Source organism: Bufo gargarizans, chromosome 9 (genome assembly GCF_014858855.1).
Source record: "Bufo gargarizans isolate SCDJY-AF-19 chromosome 9, ASM1485885v1, whole genome shotgun sequence".
Lineage (NCBI taxonomy): Eukaryota > Metazoa > Chordata > Amphibia > Anura > Bufonidae > Bufo > Bufo gargarizans.
In genome coordinates, this window is record NC_058088.1 from 21,632,998 (window position 1) to 21,657,600 (window position 24,603).

General features: G+C 51.3%; 1 protein-coding gene across 4 annotated transcripts; it reads right to left on the minus strand.

Annotated features, from left to right (window-relative positions):
• Window positions 1-3,784: 3,784 nt before the first annotated feature.
• Window positions 3,785-22,547, minus strand: RXRB (retinoid X receptor beta). 4 transcript variants are annotated; one of them, XM_044305828.1, is made up of 11 exons: window positions 22,307-22,547; window positions 20,634-20,869; window positions 14,130-14,283; window positions 11,715-11,894; window positions 11,349-11,408; window positions 11,111-11,262; window positions 10,818-10,947; window positions 7,224-7,356; window positions 7,045-7,136; window positions 6,771-6,876; window positions 3,785-5,510 (listed from the first exon to the last, which is right to left on the minus strand). In XM_044305828.1, exons 1-11 carry the CDS (start codon window positions 22,320-22,322, stop codon window positions 5,363-5,365), a joined length of 1,407 nt encoding a protein of 468 aa, XP_044161763.1. In that variant the 5' UTR covers window positions 22,323-22,547; the 3' UTR covers window positions 3,785-5,362. The 4 variants fall into 4 exon arrangements, with proteins under 4 accessions (XP_044161763.1, XP_044161762.1, XP_044161764.1 ...); XM_044305827.1 differs by having other exon boundaries at window positions 14,130-14,310; XM_044305829.1 differs by lacking the exon at window positions 11,349-11,408 and having other exon boundaries at window positions 14,130-14,310.
• Between the last annotated feature and the right edge of the window lie 2,056 nt (window positions 22,548-24,603).

Consider the following 24,603-nt stretch of genomic DNA (forward strand, 5'->3'; position numbering starts at 1 on the left):
ATTAAATATCGGTTAAGGACCTTCGATGACGTCATTCCGGTCATCACATGGTCTTTTACCATGGTGAATCACCATGGTAAAAGATCATGTGACGTACCATGTGATGACCGGAGTGACGTCATCGAAGGTCCTTAACCTGTATTTAATGGAGCAGCTCACCCCAGGTCCTGTTCAGCCGCTCAGCGCAGAGGAGACACAAGGAGATGCCGGGCTTCGTGATCAAGTGGACTAAGGTGAGTTAAATTTTTTTTTTTTTTTTTTTTTAACCCCTCTAGCGCTGGTTTACTATGCATTCTGTATTCAGAATGCTATTATTTTCCCTTATAACCATGTTATAAGGGAAAATAATACAATCTTCAGAACATCAATCCCAAGCCCGAACTTCTATGAAGAGGATCCACGGACATGAAAAAAAAAGTCGTTTTGGCGTCCGCCTGGCCGTGCGGAGCCAAACGGATCCGTCCTGAATTACAATGCAAGTCAATGGGGACGGATCCGTTTGATGTTGACACAATATGGTGCCATTTCAAACGGATCCGTCCCCATTGACTTGCAATGTAAAGTCTGGAGTTCTTTTATACCATCGGATTCGAGTTTTCTCCAATCCGATGGTATATTTTAACTTGAAGCGTCCCCATCACCATGGGAACGCCTCTATGTTACAATATACTGTCGGATATGAGCTACTTCGTGAAACTCAGATCCGACAGTATATTCTAACACAGAGGCGTTCCCATGGTGATGGGGACGCTTCTAGTTAGAATACACTACAAACTTTGTACAAGACTGCCCCCTGCTGCCTGGCAACACACGATCTCTTACAGGGGGATATGATAGCACAATTAACCCCTTCAGGTGCGGCACCTAAAGGGGTTAATTGTACTATCATATTCCCCTGTAAGAGATCAGGGCTGCCAGGCAGCAGACCCCCCCCTCCCCAGTTTGAATATCGTTGGTGGCACAGTGTGCGCCCCCCATCGGGCCCCCCCTTCCTCCCTCTATTGTAATAAATCGTTGGTGGCACAGTGTGCGCCCACCATCGGCCCCCCCTCCCTCTATAGCAGTAACAACATTGGTGGCAGTGTGCGGCCTCCCAATCCTCCCCCCCCCCCCCCCCATCATTGGTGGCAGCGGAGTTCCGATCGGAGTCCCAGTTTAATCGCTGGGGCGCCGGTCGGTAACCATGGCAACCAGGAAGCTACTGAAGCCCTGGTTGCCATGGTTACTTAGCAATAGTACAACAGTAGAAGATTCATACTTACCTGCTTGCTGCTGCGATGTCTGTGTCCGGCCGGGAGCTCCACCTACTGGTAAGTGAAAGGTCTGTGCGGCGCATTGCTAAAGAACTGTCACTTACCAGTAGGAGGAGCTCCCGGCCGTTCACAGACATCGCAGCAGCAAGCAGGTAAGTATGAATCTTCTACTGTTGTACTATTGCTAAGTAACCATGGCAACCAGGGCTGCAGTAGCTTCCTGGTTGCCATGGTTACCGATCGGAGCCCCAGCGATTAAACTGGGACTCCGATCGGAACTCCGCTGCCACCAATGATTGGGGGGGGGGGGGGGGGGAGGAATGGGAGGCCGCACACTGCCACCAATGTTGTTACTGCTATAGAGGGAGGGGGGGCCGATGGGGGGTGCACACTGTGCCACCAACGATTTATTACAATAGAGGGGGGGCGATGGGGGGCGCACACTGTGCCACCAACGATTTATTACAATAGAGGGAGGGAGGGGGGGGGCCAATGGGGGGTGCACACTGTGCCACCAACAATATTCAAACTGGGGAGGGGGGGGGGGGTCTGCCCCCTGCTGCCTGGCAGCCCTGATCTTACAGGGGAATATGATAGTACAATTAACCCCTTTAGGTGCCGCAGACCCCCCCCCCCCCCTCCCCAGTTTGAATATTGTTGGTGGCAGCAGTCTTGTACAAAGTTTGTAGTGTATTCTAACTAGAAGCGTCCCCATCACCATGGGAACGCTTCTGTGTTAGAATATACTGTCGGATATGAGTTTTCACAAAGTGAAAACTTAGATCAGAAAAAGCTTTTATGCAGACGGATCTTCGAATCCGTCTGTATGAAAGCAACCTACGGCCACGGATCACGGATGCCAATCTTGTGTGCATCCGTGTTCTTTCACGGACCCATTGACTTGAATGGGTCCGTGAACCGTTGTCCGTCAAAAAAATAGGACAGGACAGGTCATATTTTTTTGACGGACAGGATACACGGATCACGGCCTTGGCTGCAAAACGGTGCATTTTCCGATTTTTCCACGGACCCATTGAAAGTCAATGGGTCCGCGAAAAAAAACGGAAAACGGCACAACGGCCACGGATGCACACAACGGTCGTGTGCATGAGGCCTTAAAGTATTATTATTATTTTTTTAACCCCTCCAGCCCTATTGTACTATGCATTCTGTATTCAGAATGCTATTATTTTCCCTTATACCCATGTTATAAGGGAAAATAATACAATCTACAGAACACCGATCCCAAGCCCGAACTTCAGTGAAGTCGTCCGGGTTCGGGTCTGGGTACCACATTCAGTTTTTTACCACGCGCATGCAAAACGCATTGCACCCGCGCAATAAAAACTGAACAACGGAACGCAATCTCAGTCAAAACTGACTGCAATTGCGTACCTACTCGCACAGGTTTGCCGCAACGCATCCGAACCTTATCCGGACACGCTCATGTGAAAGAGGCCTAAAGGAATAAAACCATATAAATATTGATGGCGGAGAGGAGGTCACCTTTCTGCATGGCGAGAAATCTTTACTGTAAGCATCTGCACCTGTGTTCATTCAATATCAGTCCTCATTCAGATTGCCATAAGGCAGCCACATTTTAGCGTCCGTCTTAGGCCTTTCCGTGCATTTTTCTGCAGACCGCACACGTACCCGTTGATTTTAATACGTCTGTTCACATATTTTATTATTATTGACTGTGGGGCAGTGAAGAAAATTTTTTAATAAATCTGAGACATGCACTACCTTGATCCATGATGGAGACCAAACCCACCCATTATAGTCTATGGGTCTGTGAAAACACATGGACACAACACCGATGGCATCCGCGTTTGATCCGTTTTTCACTGACCACCGATCAGAGATGCTGTGGCAATTAAGATTTGGCTGAGCAGTGGCCGTGGAATATAGACGACACACGAAGGGCAAAAAAAAAAAAAATACTTACATTTTTTTTACGGATGTCAAACGGACATGGGCATAGGATCAAGGCTTCATGGAGGCAATTTGAGGACGCGGGTCTAATGGCCTGAACAAACCGCATCAAAGGTCCCAAGGAGTTGTTGATTTGGTGCATCAGCCCCGTGATCATAACAGACACTAACATCGAGCCACATTTCAAGCGTCAGAACGAGGTCTCCATTTCCACAACCCTTTGAGTGTCTGCACTGCCCAGGAGCGCAGTAGAGAAGAAGCCAGCCAGGACAAGTACTGCTTTTACACAGCCAGGTTAGTGCAGTGATAGTCGGGGGAGGAACGAAAAGGTTCTCATTTCTCCCTTGTAGTAGGCCAAGCCCCAGGGGCCCATCAGAATACAAATGCCTGACTATAGAAGAAAATCTGAGACTTTACCCAAAGCTGAATATTCCTTTTTAGGGCGACATTTTACAGGTTTATACACACATGACAAACACATCAGTTTCGCCGCAGCTTTTGTTCCACGTGTCCAGTAACTTACTGTTCGGGGGGAATAAACTTGGGAGTTAAAGGTCCCTGTACCGAAAACAGCAAGATGAAAAAGAACCAGGAGACAGAGCTAAATTCTCTTTAATATTCATTCCAAGCAACAGGAATAATAAACGAGCGCAGAGTAGGGAGCGGGGCTACCGGTGGGAGGAGTCTTTACCTACCTTAAGATCCCCTCCCACGAGGAGCTGCCCTCCTAGAAAGTGTATATAACAAAGTGTGGCTGGGTTTCTGCATGTAACATCACTCGTATCCGCAGGCAAGGACTGGATTAAGACGGCGACACAAACTTTGTTTACCGTTAACAGTGAGAAACTGTTTACCGATTACAGTGAGTGAGATAGACGGACACGACGGGCAAAAACTTCAGGGGGATTTAAATTGAGAGAGAAAGAGAAATGAAAATGAGACATTAAGGATGACGGGGAGGGGAGAGAAACATCGAAGGGCGTGATCTAGCAGCAAAAAAAAAAACCTTCTTAAAAGTAGAGGGGGCACACACACCACACCTTAAAACCAGGCATCAACGGGGAATCGCTGTGGGTGCCGATTCCCAAATACCAATTCGTCGCCCAGGGCAGGTTATTAGAAATAAAACCTTGTATTATGGGAAACCAGCAAACTGGATGCATAAAAAATAATAATAATCATCTGGAGACAGGTCTTTTTCTCACCCCAAAGTCTTAAAATCATGTGCAATACAATAATCTTCCTTCCAAATTCATCATTGATCGTATAAGAACTGGTTGAACCAAGCAAAGGAGTCAAAAGTCATGGATCTCTCCTCGAGGGAAAAGATCATGGTGCAGGGATCCCTCGTTTTCCTCAAGACACCCCCCCCCCCCACCAAGGAAAAAAGCAGAGCCGCCAGCAACAGCCCACCCCAACAGAGTTAATGAGCGACACCAAGAAATCATACAGAGGTCCCTTCACCCAAGTAGTCACCCCTCTACCCTAACAAGTGCAGTAATCAAACAGGGCACCTAAAAAGCCAGACAGGGCGGGGGCGCGAGGGTCTGTTCCGAATCGGCTGAACAGATTGAACTCCTTACACGTTATACAGAACCCCAGGAATCAATACCAAACGTCAATAGTCCATTCTTCGTTTAACAGTCCTTTACCAAGATGGCTGCCGCTTGGTGCAGCTCTCCGTCATAGAGTTCGCATCTCTCAGAAGAGCTCCTGCTGGCACGGGTGGGGTGCCCCTCTTCCAAGACATCCATTTTTTAGCATAATGAAGGATATTGCATAGGAGTGCCTGAATGAAAAAAAGGAAAAACCCTTGTCCCAAAGTTCGTGGAGCCCACGTCTTCATGATTAGTGGAAGCCTCAGCAGCAGTCATTAGGTTGTAATCAATTTCGGGAGGTACCAGGAAGGTTAGGTCTATTTTGGGCCATTCATTAACGCGCCCTACGAATTAGTTGCATTTAGTCCAACCCTTCTGAGGTGGATGCATCTAGGAGAGCGAGAAGACCGAGATCTGTCACTGGAGGGGACCAGCAGTCTGTCACCAGTTCAGGCGATCTCTCGGGGTAGCTTTTTGAGGTGCCTATATAATCTCCAATTGGAAGCGATCTATTAGAGTATGTATTCTAGCCGTCTCTCAGAATGGAGCAGCAGGTTGCAGCTACGGTCAAGTCTCTCACGACAGCTGGTGGGGTGCCTCGAGCATCTCCATCAAGAAGGTGTCTATTGGAGTGTCTCCAATGAGTTTGAAAAAGAAGAGGTGTTCCAGACACTTGAGTCCGATGGAGCGCAGGGCCGGGAGGCGGAGGAGCAACTTTGCAAACCTTGGGGGGGGAAAGCAGAGGAGGTTCAGTTAAGGAAGAAGCAGACAAAGTATTAGAGGGCTATTCCCATCTCAGACTCAGATGGCATAGCGCTAGGATGCAATCAATGTCGAACAGGAGTGGGTCCCAGAGGTGAGACCTGCCGCTATCTCCCAAACAGGCCCTGTTCATTCACCGCTATGGGACTGTTGGAAATAGTTGAGCTAGTGCCCGGCTACTTTCAGAACACCCACAGCAGTGAACGGAGGATAGCCATGCATCCTGTTCTGGAGATAGGAGAAGGTCCCAGACGTGGGGGCCAACACTTATCTCACAATAATGACACTCTCCATTCACCGCTATAGGACCTTCGAACATAAAGGTGATATTTGGAACTCCCATTGCAGTCATGCATGCGCAGTGTGCTCTTCTTCACTTCGTGGCTCCCGTTCTGGAGATAGAAGTGGGTCCCAGAGGCAGCACCCGCATTGATCCGACACTGACGGCATCTGCCAGTGATATGCCATCAATGTCTGAGATGGGCCAACCCCATTAAGACACACCCTAAAGCAAAGCTCCACAAATACAAGTAGGTAAATTAGAAAAACATTGATTTCTACTACTACTACCACCCAAACTGAAATAGTCAGCGGAGGACTGCAGACATGGCTGCCCAGTGTAGGGTGGCACCTCACCTTACTGTACAGATTCTCCTGGACCAGAATCACAGATAGTCTGCAGAGACATTTCACTAACGGTAACGTAACCTCCCATGACCAAACTGTCCAAAAGCTCTTACGGTAAGTGATTGGCATGCAGCATCCCACTAAGCTATTGGACAACACAATCAGTGCAGGATCAACCTTACTAAACCTGGTAGGGTGGCCTTGATAGTAGTTTACCTCATTCTGGAGAAAAAATACTTAAAACCATATTCAAATGAGCAGTTAAGTGCACCAAGGGCGGGCCCGAGTCACTCTGTGCAGCCTGCTCCTCCTGGTTCATCTGCCCGCCCCTGCCTCTACTTGATGGACAGGGCCAGGCAAGATGACAGGAACCATCGAGAAGGAAGCAGGAAGAGCAATGGTGCACAAGGTGGCTTGGTCCCGCCCTCGGTGGACTTAACTGCTCATGTGCAAATGCATCAGAAGCAACCAAACTGTATAATATTGGCATGCTTTTAAATCAGCAGGGTCAGCCCTACTAGGCATTATGCCTGGTTTAATGGGGTTGATTCGGCTGACAGGTGCCGCATTTGTTGTCGCTCTTCCCAGGCCTCACCTCCCCTGCTGGTCTGGATACTTCTGCTTGCAGTACGACTCCAAAGATGCATAGACCTTCTCTCTGAGAACCTCCACATCTCCTGGGTTTGACAGTCCTTTGGCATCTACACAAAAGCGGAGACACAGACTATAAGGATACGTACAACCTGAGGGCCAATGGACGCCTTTCTATAATGGAAGCACTAAGTTATCAGGTTTACAGTCTCGGGGAAACCATGAAGACCAGATGAGATGGTCCGCTGCCATGGGGCTCACGCCTTTAGAAGACTTACCTGGGTTAAACAATATAATTGCTCGCAGACAGCCGAGCTCAGTCTTGTCCATGCGCATGTCTCTCATCTTAGACACAAGCTCAGTAAGAACTCTGCAAGATACAGACAGGTGTCAGACGCTAGCATACTGGGGGGGGGGGTTCACGAGAGGCTAGAAATTAGACTATTTTACTATTTACCTGTCAAATATGGCCCCCACGCCGGCACTGTGCGCGCTGTTACGGTGGACGTGCAGTCCTGTGGCCAGCAAGATGCCGTCCTTCACAGAGATGGAGCGGTGGGAGAAAGAAGCGATGAGGAGCTCGTTCCATCCTGAAGAGACACAAACATCAATACAGGAAGGTTAAAACCCGTTACCCAAGAGCTGTATTCAAACCAGGCGACATCCGGTATCGTTTACGGCTATGGAAGCTCTGAAGAGCGGTCCTAGTGAGCAGGACTGAGAGGCATATAGGCTTTAAAGCAGGCATTCTAAACCTGCGGCCCTCCAGCTGTTGTAAAACTACAACTCCCACAATGCCCTGCTGTAGACTGATAGCTGTAGACTGTTCGGGCATGCTGGGAGTTGTAGTTTTGCAACAGCAGGAGGGCCGCAGGTGGAGCATGCCTGCTTTAAAGGGTTTTCCAGGATTTTTACTACTGATGACCTGTCCTCAGAATAGGTCATCAATATCTGAATCTTGGGGGTCCGACACACAGGAACTCCACCGATCAGCTGTTTGAAAGGCCAATGTCACTCTTGTGAGCGCTGCAGTCTTCTCCGTGCTTACCAAGGACAGCAGCGTGCACTGTATAGCGCTATGCTTGGTGAGCACGGAGAAGGTGGCAGCGCCAGTGGCTTCTCAAACAGCTGTTCGGCAGGGGTCCCAGGTGTCAGACCCCCCCCAACCTATCAGATACCGATGAGCTATCCTGAGAACCGTTCATTAGTATCAAAATCCCGTAAAAGCCCTTTAATATTGGAATCGCCCTTAGATGCCAATTATGATTTATATGAAATCATTGACATCCATGTAGACAGCACAACATGAAACCTGTATAGCTGTGCACACAAGAAAATGGTCAGCGCTCCAGCCGTTGTGAAACCAGCTCCCAGCACTCACTCACCTGTTCTCAGAAATTCCAAACGCAAAGAGGTATCTCCCAAGGAAGAGAACCATCGCACCAATGTCGCCTATTGGAAGTAGCCGCCTGAGTGAAAATCCGGCTTTCCAACAAGCCTTGGGATTTGACAAGGGAATATAGTCTAAGCTGCATTTAAGGCTTTGCACTGAACCAGAAGTAAAGTTAAATACCCAAGAGCTAACGTGAGAGTTAAAATAATATACCTTTATTATTTTCCGTTGATGGGTATAAATACAAGGTGTCCAAAAATAATCTCCCAAAAATAAAAAGATAAAAATTATATTATCTCAGATTTGGATGATATCTCAAAGGCCATCTCTCCCTTCCCACAGATTACGTATCGAAAGGGTAGGAGTTTACAAGACCGCTTGGTCCATAGCCCCTACACCGGCCCCAAGAGAGAAGGCACGTGGCTGGACAGAAAACCCCCTGGGGTCTTCAGGTGTGGTACTTGTAAGGCCTGTCATTTTATACGTACGACAAAAACGATCACTTGTTCGGTCACCGGTGGCATTTTCTTGATCAGGGATTTTATTAACTGTAAAACAAAGGGAGTTGTCTACATCCGTCAGCGCACGAGCCCTAAGGACTATATCGGGAAGACATTCGGAACTTAGGCGGAGGGCGTGTGAACACATCAATGAGGTTATTCAGCTCAGTAACACACCTGGAGCTGATCACATCAACGAGTGTCATAATGGCGATCTAAAAGCCCTCCGTTTTTCTGCACTTGAGGCCGTCCCTCTGTCCCCTAGGAAGGGTGACGGGGATCGAAAGATTCTCCAAAAGGAGACTGAATGGATTTATCGTTTTCGTTCCCAGTCACCTGGAGGTTTAAACGAAAGATTGACTTTCACTTGCTTTGACACATAATACCTTCTTATTTAAAAAGGTATCTCTGTGTTACAAGAAGCCACCTATTCCTGGTGACTTACATTCATCACCACTTCATTATTATTGTGTGTTTCTTAGAATGCCTCATCATCTAAGGGGTCCCATTGCCTTTTATCTATTTAATATCCCCTTTTTTGTTGTTGACTATATAAAAACAATTCATTTCCAGGAATTTCCAGGTTCTAGGAACAAGGACAGGGAGCCTCCACCATCAGGGGTTAACCCTGGGCTGAGAAAATTCTAGGGTAAAATAGGGAAAGTTCACCCATTTACCCTTTCATCCTCTTCCCGATACTGAGAATATATATATATTTTTTTTTCTTTAGCAATTTTTTATTTTTGGGAGATTTTTGGACACCTTGTATTTATACCCATCTACGGAAAATAATAAAAGGTGTATTATTTTAACTCTCAGGTTAGCTCTTAGGTATGTAACTTTATTTCTGTATGTGACTGACAACTTAATCATTGGAACATCTTCGTCTTTGTGTGTTATTTGCACCGAACCAGCTAGAATCCTCCTATATACTGTCTACGAATGGATATCTGGTTTGTTAAATCCCAAGGTTTGGAAGTCAGATCTTGACTCATAGGAAGCCACTTCCAATAGGTGGCGCTGGCGAGATGGTTCTTTCTTGGTAGACACCTCTTTGCATACTGGTTTCCCATGGATCACTGCCAATGAGTCTCCACACAGGACTGGTCTCTTTAGAAGGTGTTGTCCGCTTCATCCTCAGGATAGGTCATCAATATCAGATTGTCAGGGGTCCGACTCCCGGCACCACCTCGTGAGCAGGTGTAATTACACCTAAACCATCCCATTCACTTCTATGGGACACCATTCAAGTGTATAGGAAGGAGCAGACCCCCTTAAAAGTGAATGGGGACGCCAAAGCTGAAGTTACACGTGCTCATTGCTGCGAAGTCGACGGCTAGCAGGTAAAGGCAGGGCTCGTCCAAGTGCAGCCTTCTCTTCAAACAGCTGATCGGCCGGGGTGCTGGGAGTCCGACCACTGACGATCTGATATTGATGACCTATCCTGAGGATAGGTCAGCAATACGAATAAAGTGGACAACCCCTTTAAGGCGATTTAGCACCCTGCCCAAGTCAGAAAATGGAGCATGCTGGGAGTTGTAGTTTCAGAACAGTTGGTGTGTTAAAGGTTGCAGACCCCTAACCTAGGCCGTATCCAATGGCAGTCTGCATACATATATATCTCTGCATCTGCCACTTGCTGTGAATACCCATCGGTACAGGAGGGAGGAGTCATCAGTGATTGACAGCTCTGTGTCTATGTGTACATAGAGAGATAGCTGTCACTCATCACTCACCCCTCCCTCCTGTACCGATGGGTATTCACAGGGTCGAAAATATAAACCTATGAAGTACAGATTTTACAGAATCTTTTCCCACAAAACTATATCTCAATGCGCTCAGCTCCTCCTGCTCTATAACACGCTGCCTCCAGATTGCATGGTGACAGGTCCTTTGTAAAGAGGAGCCGTCACCTCTCCTGACATCAATGATGTAGTAACTACTTGCCTTCCCATGTAATAACAATCCTGGAGCGTCTATCCTTACGACTATTATTCCTCCTAGAAGTTGACAAATAAAGTTTGTCCACTACACTGTGTGGTTGTGGACTAGGTGCCACTCTGAGGAGGTGCGATGTGTTGGATCCCTACGATCAGATATTAAAATCCTGGAAACCCCCTTTAAGTCTCTGGAGCCCTGCGGGTAGAAGACCTCTTACCTGCTCTAAGCAGTATAACCTGATCGTCCAATAGCAGCTCAGAGAAGTGCGGGATCCTCTTGGCCCATTCCACAAGAGTAAAAAGTTGTTTATCAGCAGCTTGACAGATGTTCGTCACCGGATCACTGGGCTGAGGACGAAGAGAAGGGAAGAAGCCCATCATCCACAGCTCGAATGCCGGACCCTGCTCTACAATGTCTCATATTCAGTTACTCAACAATAAAATCCCTCTTATTTGATATCACAAGGGCCCGATCCAGCAAATAGACCTTCCCAATCCCCGCGGTACTCACAGATCCACCGCCTTCGAGGCTCTGATCACTCTTCTGTTCCACCGCCAGTTCCGCCTCTAGGATTTTCTCCACAGGCATCTCCTCGTTTATTGAGCCGCTGTACTCCGCCTCTCCTTCACGCTCCCGGCCTCGCTGACGTTCCTCCTGCACCGCTGAGGGTAAAAAAATAAAATAAAATAAATCCCTTAAAAGACCTGCCCATTTTGAAGGTGTTGTCCAGGATTATGGCCATTCCTACCTAGCCCCTGGAGCATCTGGAAACCCCCTTTATGTCTATAGAGCCCTCCGGGAAGAATATCTATTAAAAAAAAAAAATTTGTAATGCTGCCGTGCCAGTGTTGCACACAATCCACAAGATGCAGCGAAATATAGTACATGTCCTCTCTTTTGCAGCGCACGGACCCAGAAACCCATGGAAGGGATTGTGATTGTGGACCCGGTCTGCAACACTTGCATGGCTGCCGCATGCTCGTGTGAATGGACCCCTAAGGGCGAGTCTCCAGAACGTCGCCTTGTGTGCAGTGTAGAAACGTGACACAATGCAATGGCGGTTCATGACAGAAGGAGGGGTAGGCGATGGTGCCGGCGGCGAGCGCTCACTTACCCTCCCGCTTCATGCCAGTGGCCAGACACTTCTGGTAGCGGCAGTACTGGCAGCGATTCCTCTGCCTCTTGTCCACGATACAGTCCTTGTTGTCTCTACAGGTGTAGGTCAGGTCCTTGCGGATCGTGCGTTTGAAGAAGCCCTTGCAGCCCTCACAGCTGTACACCCCGTAGTGTTTCCCTGCAAGACACAAGCGGGCCAGCGAGCGTTAATGCGACTCGGGCCGAATCGGTTTATGCCCAGTAATAACCGCAGGCCCTTTCATCTGGAGAAATGCATTTCTGTGTCAAGCTACACCAGTGACCTCCAGCTGAGGGACAATAACTCCCAGCCCGAGATCCTATTATTTTGGTGAGCACTGGGTCTCTTCATGTCACTGCTCGTCCCTCTCCCAGCTGAGGGTGGGTACAGGCCTGCAGGTAATGAGCTACGCCCCGCGTCTTTGGCAACCTCTGAAGACTGGCAGAGTTTCCAGAAACCTGGAGTACGATTACAACAGCAGGAAGTGACCCGTGCCAGCGGCGAGTGCTCACCTACAGTGGATATAAAAAGTCTACACACCCCTGCTAAAATGTCAGGTTTCTGGGAATATACTATGAGACCAGTTACCTGTATAGATAATGATCCGTGCAGAACACGTACACAGATCTGGGCCGCAGAGTCCAGCGTGGCCATGAACCCCAGGGCCTTATTGTGCTCGCACTACACTGGTCGTACACATTAAAGCTACATTCACATGACTGTATGAAGGAGTCCGCATCCGTTCCGCAATCATTTTAATGGGTCTGCAAAAGTTGCGGACAGCACACTGTGCCATAGTTCCAAAATATATATACATGTCCTATTCTTGCCGCAATTGCGGAAGAGAATAGACATTTTCTACAGTAGCGGCGGCTGCGTGCGGTCTGCAAATTGCGCAACGTATTCGGGTCGGGATCCGGTTCCGCAAAACACTACAGTTGTGAAATGTAGCCTAAAGAGAATCTGTCACCCCGGATGAGGACAGTAATACATGCACAGGACACCCGCCGCTGACTGTAGATCAGTAATTTGTACGTCGATACCCCCCAAAACCAGCCACGGAATGTGTTCAGAGGAATCCTGTGCACGTGCAGATAGAGGAGGACTCCAGGAGAAGTCCTCTCTATGCATCCACGGCTGATTTGTGGGTGCACAGTGGGGGAATGGGGGTGAGTGTCGACATACAAATGACTGATCTGCCGTCAGCAGCAGGTTTCTACACATGTATTACTGTACTTAAAGGGGTTGTACATTCTGAGATATTGGTGGCATGTCGCTAGGATATGCCACCAATGTCAGGTAGGTGCGGGCCCCCAAAGTCAACGAGAGTGAACCACACAGGAACGGCCACCCTCCATTCGCTTCTATGGGAGTTCAGAAAACTGCCAAGCGTTGGCTCGGCTATTTGCGGCAGATCTGTGTAGATCTGTAGAAGAGAATAGAGCGGTGGCTGGACTTGTCCGGATCACTCTCTGTCACTTTGGGGGTCCTCTTGTAGGATAGGTGCAGGTCTCTATATCCCCAATGTCTCAGATGATACAACTACCAGAGGTGACAGATTTCCTTTAAAGAGCCATCTGTCAGCAGGATCAACCCTGATTGAGCATGATCCACCCTGGTGGCCATTCCACCTGACCTCCCTCATACACATTCCCAATCCGCCAAGTGTGCATGTGCCCTGTACAGAGAGTTGCCAGAAACCCGCTACCAGACTCCTTGAGCAGCGGCTCATCACCCGAGGACAACAGGGTTCAAGGAGCCGCAATCCAATAGCTCCATCTTTATCTCCCTGACAAATGCCGGCAGGGGCCCAAAAGGAAAGGGTGCTGAGCTGCAATGCATAGCGCCTTCTGCTTCCAGCTTCTGGCACCAGCTGATCGGTAGGGGTGCTGGACCTCTATTGATCAGATATTGATTATGTAGCTGGAGAATTGGTCTTCAATATCTAAAAGCTGGAAGAACCCGTCAAACGTCTGGCCACGGACACTGTTAGTCTTCAATATCTAAAAGCTGGAAGAACCCATCAAACGTCTGGCCACGGACACTGTTAGTCTTCAATATCTAAAAGCTGGAAGAACCCATCAAACGTCTGGCCACGGACACTGTTAGTCTTCAATATCTAAAAGCTGGAAGAACCCGTCAAACGTCTGGCCACGGACACTGTTAGGCGGCCACCCTGGATGTCAAATGCAAACCACGGGTCTATAGGTCACTAAAAAAAACTTCCTCTCCAGTGGATTTGAATCATCTCCAGGCAGTGGTCGCGCTAATGAACTCTACCCTGGACACACTACATCCGACAACTGAGCAGACGCCGGAGGACAGCGCGCCGCAGAATCCAATGCAATGATGAGTATGAGGTAGGTGCACGTCCCGGACTGGACCAGCCCTTACCAGAGGAGCGGTCTCCGCAGATAGCGCACAGCCTCTTTCCACTGGATGTTCCTCCATTGGGATGGCCGCCCATGACTCTCATCCCCAGAGGAGGCTTCACGTCTTCAGAAGAGCTGACAGGATGCAGGCCGGAGAGGTTCACGGTGGAATTTATCTGTACGCAGGAGGGGAAGAGAAAAGACTATAAAAGATTTACAGTATACAGAGAAACCACTAAAAAAATTAACCTGCATATAAAACTGAAGTTACTTAATATATTATCAACCATAAGTTACATCCTGTATTATACTCCAGAGCTGCACTCACTATTCTGCTGCTGCAGTCACTGTGTACATACATTACATTACTTATCCTGTACTGATCCTGAGTTACATCCTGTATTATACTCCAGAGCTGCACTCACTATTCTGCTGGTGCAGTCACTGTGTACATACATTACTTATACTGTACTGATCCTGAGTTACATCCTGTATTATACTCCAGAGCTGCACTCACTATTCTGCTGGTGCAGTCACTGTGTACATACATTACATTACTTATCCTGTACTGATCCTGAGTTACATCCTGTATTATACTCCAGAGCTGCACTCACTATTCTGCTGGTGCAGTCACTGTGTACATACATTACTTATACTGTACTGATCCTGAGTCACATCCTGTATTATACTCCAGAGCTGCACTCACTATTCTGCTGGTGGAGTCACTGTGTACATACATTACTTATACTGTACTGATCCTGAGTTACATCCTGTATTATACTCCAGAGCTGCACTCACTATTCTGCTGGTGCAGTCACTGTGTACATACATTACATTACTTATCCTGTACTGATCCTGAGTTACATCCTGTATTATACTCCAGAGCTGCACTCACTATTCTGCTGGTGCAGTCACTGTGTACATACATTACTTATCCTGTACTGATCCTGAGTTATATCCAGAGTAGTATTTTGATACCATAAAAAAGTATTGCGATACTAGATACCATTCTAAAAAAATAAGTAGCCTGCATTACGCATTTTATGAAACGCCCGGCCCATAATCAAACAGTCCTACCCTATTTTTTGGGGGGGAAAAGGTAATAAAAAAAAATGTCGAATCACGCAGTTTTTATTTATTTTTTCTGTAACGGCGTTTACGGCATAGGAGATATTTTTTAATATTTTAATAGTTTGGACTGTTCGAACGTGGCGATATGTAATAGGTTTATATATTTTATATGTAAAATTGGGAAAGGGAGGGATTTATACTTAATATTTTGGTGTTTTTTTTACTTTTTATTTATTTATTAACTATTTCCCCCCTTAGGGGCTAGAACCCTTGTCCTATTCACCCTGATAGATCTCGCACTCCCCCTGCTGCCCTGCACATAGTACACACAGCAGCAGGGAGGTCACCATAGAGGGTTTCAGTAGCGTCCTGGCTGCCATGGTAACCGATCGGAGCCCCAGGATTAGGCTACATGCACACGACCGTATGTGTTTTGAGGATCCGCAAAAAAAATAAAATTAAAAATGATGACATCCGTATGCAGTCTTTTTTTTTTTTGCGGATCCATTGTAACAGTGCCTAAAACGGACAAGAATAGGACATGTTCTATTTTTTTTCGCCGGGCTACGGAACGGACATACTGATGCGGACAGCACACAGTGTGCTGTCCACATTTTTTGCGGACCCATTGAAATGAATGGGTCCGCAGCCTATCTGCAAAAAAATAAAAAAAATAAACACACAACGGACACGGAAACAAAGTACGTTTGTGTGCATGTGGCCTTACACTTCTGGGGCTCCAATCAGAAGCTGCCACTGCCACCAAGGACAATACTGGGGTGGGGGGCGCACTGTGCCACGAATTATGATAACTAAACCATTATTACAAATACAGGAGGCGGGTGCTGGCGGCAGAAACACATAGCCGGAACCCGACCTCTGACAGGGAGCTGCAATCAGCGGCAGTTAACCCCTCAGGTGCAGCAACCACTTCCTGTATTTGTATTAATGGTTTAGTTATTATTGGTGGCGCAGTGGCCACAGTCCCTCCCCTCCTCCGCCCCTCTCCCATTGGTGGCAGCGGAAGCAGGGGGGGGGGGGGGGGGGGGGGGGGGAGAGAGACTATGCTGAGGAGAGAACATGGCGGGCCGAGCGCAGCATAGTATCGGTAAGTGGCAAATCACGGTATCGATACAAAAGTATCGATTGGGTATCGATAATGCGATACCCGGTGCAACCCTACTCCAGAGCTGCACTCACTATTCTGCTGGTGCAGTCACTGTGTACATACATTACTTATCCTGTACTGATCCAGAGTTACATCCTGTATTATACTCCAGAGCTGCACTCACTATTCTGCTGGTGCAGTCACTGTGTACATACATTACTTATCCTGTGCTGATCCTGAGTTACATCCTGTATTATACTCCAGAGCTGCACTCACTATTCTGCTGGTGGAGTCACTGTGTACATACATTACTTATCCTGTACTGATCCTGAGTTACATCCTGTATTATACTCCAGAGCTGCACTCACTATTCTGCTGGTGAAGTCATTGGGGGAGATTTATAACTTGCATGCGCCACTTTTCGTGTTAAAAAATAAAAAAATTGCAAACTACATGTTTCAAAGAGTCAGAAAAGAACACAAGCCGTCCTCCTCGCCGCTCCCCCTCCGGTGTTCACTCCCCAGTCCCTCTGATGCGCCGAGTGTTCACGTGACAAGATGGACCAAAAATGTGACCGGAAAATACGAGAGTGACCGTGATTCTGACCCATATAAACAACCTCTCTAGGTTGGACCGCCCCTTTAATTACGTAAAACTGAATGATCATATGACCGGAGTCACCAGATGTCAGCCCAGGACTTAATTACACGTGACTGTCCAGAGCACACGAGATCCAGCAACAGCACCTACAACAGTGACAATGAAGAGACCCCCAAACCAGTAACAATACAGTATGGCCGCCCCCAATGGAGATCATGCCGCCCTGATTCACACCAGACCTCATCCCAACCGCCAGAAACTAACGTCAGTTCAGTATAAGGCTTCGTTCACAAACAGATTTAGCTGGAAGGTTTCTTCACCGGCACATACGCTTCATTGGCTATTTTTTTACAAGCATGTTTCCCTATAGACCAAGGTATGAAAAAATGTCACCGCACTAAGGGGGAGGGGGTCGGGAAATTAGTGCACAACCCCTTTAAGGACGGCGCCTACTCTGGCCATTAAAGGGGCTCTCCTGGTTTGATACTGATGGCTTATCCTTAGAATAGGTCATCAGATCAGTGAGGAACCCCGCCGATCCGTTGTTGAAGAGGCCGCGGTACTCACCCCCAGTTCTTCACAGCGCTGCCCATTGTATAGTGGCTGCTCATGGTATTGCGGCTCAGCCCCAGTCATCTAGATAGGACTGACCAATGAAGGCCAGCTGACTGGTGGGGGTGACACCTGACACCCCTATGATCAGTGAGGAGAATAAGCCATCAATATCAAATTCCCAGAGAATCCCTTTAAGGCTCCAGGGATTATTTCTCCAGCCGCACGGGGCTTGTTCTCAGCGGGACAAGTTAGATTTTTAATGCCAACGTTTTGAGACACTTCTGTGCTGTAGAAGCTAAAGGTCCCGTGTTCCTATGTGCCCGCATTGCTGACCAAATGGTGTTTTAATATTTGCAAATCAGCCTCTAGGAGCAACGGGGGCGTTGTCATTACACCTAGAGACTCTGCTCTCTCTGCAACGGTTATGCCCTCTGTACTTCGATTGACAGGGCCGGGTGTGATGACTTTTTCACTGCCTGGTCATTTCAAAGAAAGAGCAGGGGGAACATCCGCCGCAGGGGGGGGGGGGGGAACATCCGCCGCAGGGGGGGGGGGGAACATCCGCCGCAGGGGGGGGGGGGGAACATCCGCCGCAGGGGGGGGGGGGGGGGGAGAACATCCGCCGCAGGGGGGGGGGGGGGGGAGAACATCCGCCGCAGGGGGGGGGGGGGAGAACATCCGCCGCAGGGGGGGGGGGGGGGGGACATCCGCCGCAGTGGGGGGGGGGGGGGGAGAACATCCGCCGCAGGGGGGGGGGGGGGACACATCCGCCGCAGGGGGGGGGGGGGACACATCCGCCGCAGGGGGGGGGGGGGGGGACATCCGCCGCAGGGGGGGGGGGACATCCGCCGCAGGGGGGGGGGGGGACATCCGCCGCAGGGGGGGGGGGGGAAGGACATCCGCCGCGGGGGGGGGACGGGGGGGACGGGGACATCCGGCGCGGGGGGGGGGGGGGGGGTAACATCCGCCGCAGGGGGGGGAACATCCGCCGCAGGGGGGGGGGGGAGGGGGGGGGAACATCCGCCGCAGGGGGGGGGGTAACATCCGCCGCAGGGGGGGGAACATCCGCGCAGGGGGGGGGAGGGGGGGGAACATCCGCCGCAGGGGGGGGGGGGAGGGGGGGGAACATCCGCCGCAGGGGGGGGGGGGAGGGGGGGACATCCGCCGCAGGGGGGGGGGAGGGGGGGGAACATCCGCCGCAGGGGGGGGGGGGGAGGGGGGGACATCCGCCGCAGGGGGGGGGACATCCGCCGCAGGGGGGGGGGGGGACATCCGCGCAGGGGGGGGGGGGGGGGAACATCCGCCGCAGGGGGGGGGGGGGGGAACATCCGCCGCAGGGGGGGGGGGGGGAACATCCGCCGCAGGGGGGGGGGGGAACATCCGCCGCAGGGGGGGGGGAACATCCGCCGCAGGGGGGGGGGGGGGGGAACATCCGCCGCAGGGGGGGGGGGGGAACATCCGCCGCAGGGGGGGGGGGGAACATCCGCCGCAGGGGGGGGGAACATCCGCCGCAGGGGGGGGGGGGGAACATCCGCCGCAGGGGGGGGGGGGGGAACATCCGCCGCAGGGGGGGGGGGGGAACATCCGCCGCAGGGGGGGGGACATCCGCCGCAGGGGGGGGGGGAACATCCGCCGCAGGGGGGGGGGGGGAACATCCGCCGCAGGGGGGGGGGGAACATCCGCCGCAGGGGGGGGGAACATCCGCCGCAGGGGGGGGGGGGGGGAACATCCGCCGCAGGGGGGGGGGGGGGAACATCCGCCGCAGGGGGGGGGGGGAACATCCGCCGCAGGGGGGGGGAACATCCGCCGCAGGGGGGGGGGGGGAACATCCGCCGCAGGGGGGGGGGGGGGAACATCCGCCGCAGGGGGGGGGGGGGGAACATCCGCCGCAGGGGGGGGGGACATCCGCCGCAGGGGGGGGGGGAACATCCGCCGCAGGGGGGGGGGGGGGGGGGAACATCCGCCGCAGGGGGGGGGGGGAACATCCGCCGCAGGGGGGGGGGGGGGAACATCCGCCGCAGGGGGGGGGGGGGGGGAACATCCGCCGCAGGGGGGGGGGGGGGAACATCCGCCGCAGGGGGGGGGGGGGGGAACATCCGCCGCAGGGGGGGGGGGAACATCCGCCGCAGGGGGGGGGGGGAACATCGCCGCAGGGGGGGGGGGGGGGGAACATCCGCCGCAGGGGGGGGGGGGGGGGGGAACATCCGCCGCAGGGGGGGGGGGGGGGGGAACATCCGCCGCAGGGGGGGGGGGAACATCCGCCGCAGGGGGGGGGGGGGGGGAACATCCGCCGCAGGGGGGGGGGGAACATCCGCCGCAGGGGGGGGGGAACATCCGCCGCAGGGGGGGGGGGGGGAACATCCGCCGCAGGGGGGGGGGGGGGGAACATCCGCCGCAGGGGGGGGGGGAACATCCGCCGTAGGGGGGGGGGAAGGGGAACATCCGCCGCGGGGGGGGGGGGGGGGAACATCCGCCGCGGGGGGGGGGGGAAACATCCGCCGCGGGGGGGGGGGAACATCCGCCGCAGGGGGGGGGGGGGAACATCCGCCGCAGGGGGGGGGGGGGAACATCCGCCGCAGGGGGGGGGGGGAACATCCGCCGCAGGGGGGGGGGGGGAACATCCGCCGCAGGGGGGGGGGGGGAACATCCGCCGCAGGGGGGGGGGGGAACATCCGCCGCAGGGGGGGGGGGGGAACATCCGCCGCAGGGGGGGGGGGGGGAACATCCGCCGCAGGGGGGGGGGGGGAACATCCGCCGCAGGGGGGGGGGGGAACATCCGCCGCAGGGGGGGGGGGGAACATCCGCCGCAGGGGGGGGGGGGAACATCCGCCGCAGGGGGGGGGGGGGGAACATCCGCCGCAGGGGGGGGGGGAACATCCGCCGCAGGGGGGGGGGGAACATCCGCCGCAGGGGGGGGGGGGAACATCCGCCGCAGGGGGGGGGGAACATCCGCCGCAGGGGGGGGGGGGAACATCCGCCGCAGGGGGGGGGAGAACATCCGCCGCAGGGGGGGGGGAACATCCGCCGCAGGGGGAGCTGATCCTCTAGGTGTAATGGCGACACCCCCGTTGCTCCTAGAGGCTCATTTGCATCTAATAAAACATCATTTTCCACAGCAATGCAGACACATATGAACATAGAACAGCCGAACCTGCTGCGATAAGTGCCCAGAGAAAACCGCCCATCACTTACCTGGGGGCTGCTGACGGGTCCGTACCCTATAGACGGGGTGCCGGGGATTCCGGGGGAGCCCACAGAACAGTTAATGACGGGAAAAGGAGAGCTGAGGCTTCCCAGAGGAGAGTTCACCGAGGAGGTCATGGCGGAGCCGATCATAGAGGGGTGCAAGGGAGCGCTAGGTGGGGGGGTGTCACTCAACGGGCGCCCCAAAGGTGGGCTCAGCGAGGAGGTGTCTGGGCTTTGGCAAACTGTGGAGACAGAAAGGAGTTGACAATTAACGGAGGGAGCGGCACAATCCTCGCTGCTGAGACTTTGCTTCAATGTATCGGTACAGCCCAGGATCAGAAGAGGTGACCACTATGAGATGGGCGGGGGTCTCGCACCTCGGTGTGTATACCGGCCGCCATACAGCGGATCATCGGGGGTGTGGACAGTGAGACCACCCGATACTGGCCCAGAGGACAGGCCACAAATGTACTGGCCCCGGGGCTGCCTGGACAGAACAGGAAGAAGGGTTACCTCGCTTCCTTAAGGCTTCCATTCACTGACAGCAAGCAGAGAGGTCTTAAAACACAAAGTATAATAAAAGGAGGTAGAAGCTGCAGATATATACGGGGAGCGTCATAGAGGGCATGTCTATAGGACGCACCGTACCGCCTGACGAGGGGAGCGAGACCGCCAAGATCTCCGGCCGGACAAACCCCCCGGGGTATAACATCCATGTACACTGAGCAGATCCTGCAGCCATCTGTTATCTGGGCACAATACTACTACTCCCAGCATGCTCTGCAGCCCTCTATCATCTCCACAGTGCTACAACTCCCATCATGAGACATCCATCACAAACTGTAACCGCACAACTCTCACCATCCCCTGCCACTATTTATCATTATGTATATACAGTACTACAACTCCCAACAAGTCCTGACATACCAACCTGTAATGCCAATTCTTTCCCTACAGTACTACAACTCCCAGCACTAACAGCAGCCCTCTAGCATCTGTGTAGTACAACTCCTATCATTTCCTATAATATCTATTACAAACTATAACCATACAACTCTCACCATCCTGTGTCTATTTTCTACAGTACTACAACTCTCACCAAGTCCTGACATACAAACCTGTAATGCCACCAGTCTCACCCTCATTATCCACCCACAGTACTACAACTTCCAGCATGAACTGCCGCCACCTAGCATCTCTGTAGTACAACTCCCATCATTTCCTATGACATAAATTACGAACCTGTAATCCCACTACCCCCACCATCCTGTATCAGCCTTTACTAGTTGCTACTACTACAACAACTCCCATCATCCACGTCAGCCCTCTATCATCTGTGCAGCACTACAACGCCCATGATGCCAACATATCAAGTAATGCCACAACTCTCACCATCCCATTTAGTATCTACCTATAGTACTGCAACTCCCAGCATTCAGTAAAGCCCTCTATCGTTACTGCAGTACTACAGCACCCAACATGTCCTGACATACCAACGTGTAATACCTCAACCCTCACCATCCCGTGCACCCCCTATAGCTACCTGTAGTACTACAGCTCCCAGCATTCACTGTAGCCCTCTATATAATCTCTGCCCCCACCCCTACCTGCAGTACCACGACCCCCATCATGCGGGGAGGCCTCCTCCCGCGGTATAACAAAGCCCCGGGCGCACTCACCCCTGCTGTCCCCCATCCCGTCCAGGCCGCACACAGCTCGGATGCCGCAGCCCGCACAGCCGCCTGTACACACACAGCGGAGCCGCGATCAGGACATTATGGTAATCAGTCTGTATATTAATGAGGCGCCGCCGCCAGTGACGCAGTTTCCGGGGTCTCCTGCGGTCACCCCGCACCGGACCCGCAGACAGCAGCTCTCCCAGCGGCCCCCGCGGCCCCAGACGAATGAGGAAGCGGAAATGCCGCCATCTTGCTGCTCCCAAAGCTGGGCGCTGGCTTGCAGGGGGCGTAGCCTCTGATGATTTAACTAAACTGAGCGGACAGGAGGGAGGAATGGCGGGCCGATAAGAGGGACAGAGCTGGACGGAGACGGACAGACCCGGGGAGAGGTCGCGCAGGTCTGAGCCCGAGGGTGTAGCAAGATGGGACGTGCGCCTGTAAAATGACCTGGTGTGACCTCAAGAGAAGGGTGTGGCAAGATGGCGGGCGGCGGTGAGATGAGGCCCGTCTAGGAGGAGAAAGATGGCGGAACTTCCGGTTTCCTAATATGGCTATTATTATTTATATTTTTGTTACGGAGTAAAAAATAATGTCATGTGACCCAGTATCTGAGGGGCGGGGCCTATAGTCTAACTCCTAGATAATCAATATATACAGGGGCGGGGCCTATAGTGTACCCCTATATAATAAATATATACAGGGGTGGGGCCTATAGTGTACCCCTATATAATAAATATATACAGGGGCGGGGCCTATAGTTTACCTCTATATACTAAATATATACAGGGGCGGAGCCTATAGTGTACACCTATATAATAAATATATACAGGGGCGGGGCCTATAGTGTACCCCTATATAATAAATATATACAGGGGCGGGGCCTACAGTGTACCCCTATATAATAAATACAGGGGTGGGGCCTATAGTGTACCCCAATATAATAAATATATACAGGGGAGGGGCCTATAGTGTACCCCTATATAATCAATATATACAGGGATGGGGCCTATAGTGTACCCTATATAATAAATATATACAGGGCGGGGCCTATAGTGTACCCCTATATAATAAATATATACAGGGGAGGGGCCTATAGCGTACCCCTATATAATAAATATATACAGGGGCGGGGCCTACAGTGTACCCCTATATAATAAATATATACAGGGGTGGGGCCTATAGTGTACCCCTATATAATAAATATATACAGGGGAGGGGCCTATAGTGTACCCCTATATAATAAATATATACAGGGATGGGGCCTATAGTGTACCCCTATATAATAAATATATACAGGGGCGGGGCCTACAGTGTACCCCTATATAATAAATATATACAGGGGTGGGGCCTATAGTGTACCCCTATATAATAAATATATACAGGGGAGGGGCCTACAGTGTACCCCTATATAATCAATATATACAGGGGAGGGGCCTATAGTGTACCCCTATATAATAAATATATACAGGGGCGGGGCCTATAGTGTACCCCTATATAATAAATATATACAGGGGAGGGGCCTATAGTGTACCCCTATATAATAAATATATACAGGGACGAGGCCTATAGTGTACCCCTATATAATAAATATATACAGGGGCGGGGCATACAGTGTACCCCTATATAATAAATATATACAGGGGTGGGGCCTATAGTGTACCCCTATATAATAAATATATACAGGGGAGGGGCCTATAGTGTACCCCTATATAATAAATATATACAGGGATGGGGCCTATAGTGTACCCCTATATAATAAATATATACAGGGGCGGGGCCTACAGTGTACCCCTATATAATAAATATATACAGGGGTGGGGCCTATAGTGTACCCCTATATAATAAATATATACAGGGGAGGGGCCTATAGTGTACCCCTATATAATCAATATATACAGGGGAGGGGCCTATAGTGTACCCCTATATAATAAATATATACAGGGGCGGGGCCTATAGTGTACCCCTATATAATAAATATATACAGAGGAGGGGCCTATAGTGTACCCCTATATAATAAATATATACAGGGGTGGGGCCTATAGCTTACCCCTATATAATAAATTTATACAGGGGAGGGGCCTATAGTGTACCCCTATATAATAAATATATACAGGGGAGGGGCCTGTAGTGTACCCCTATATAATAAATATATACAGGGGTGGGGCCTATAGTGTACCCCTATATAATAAATATATACAGGGGAGGGGCCTGTAGTGTACCCCTATATAATAAATATACAGGGGAGGGGCCTATAGTGTACCCTATATAATAAATATATACAGGGCGGGGCCTATAGT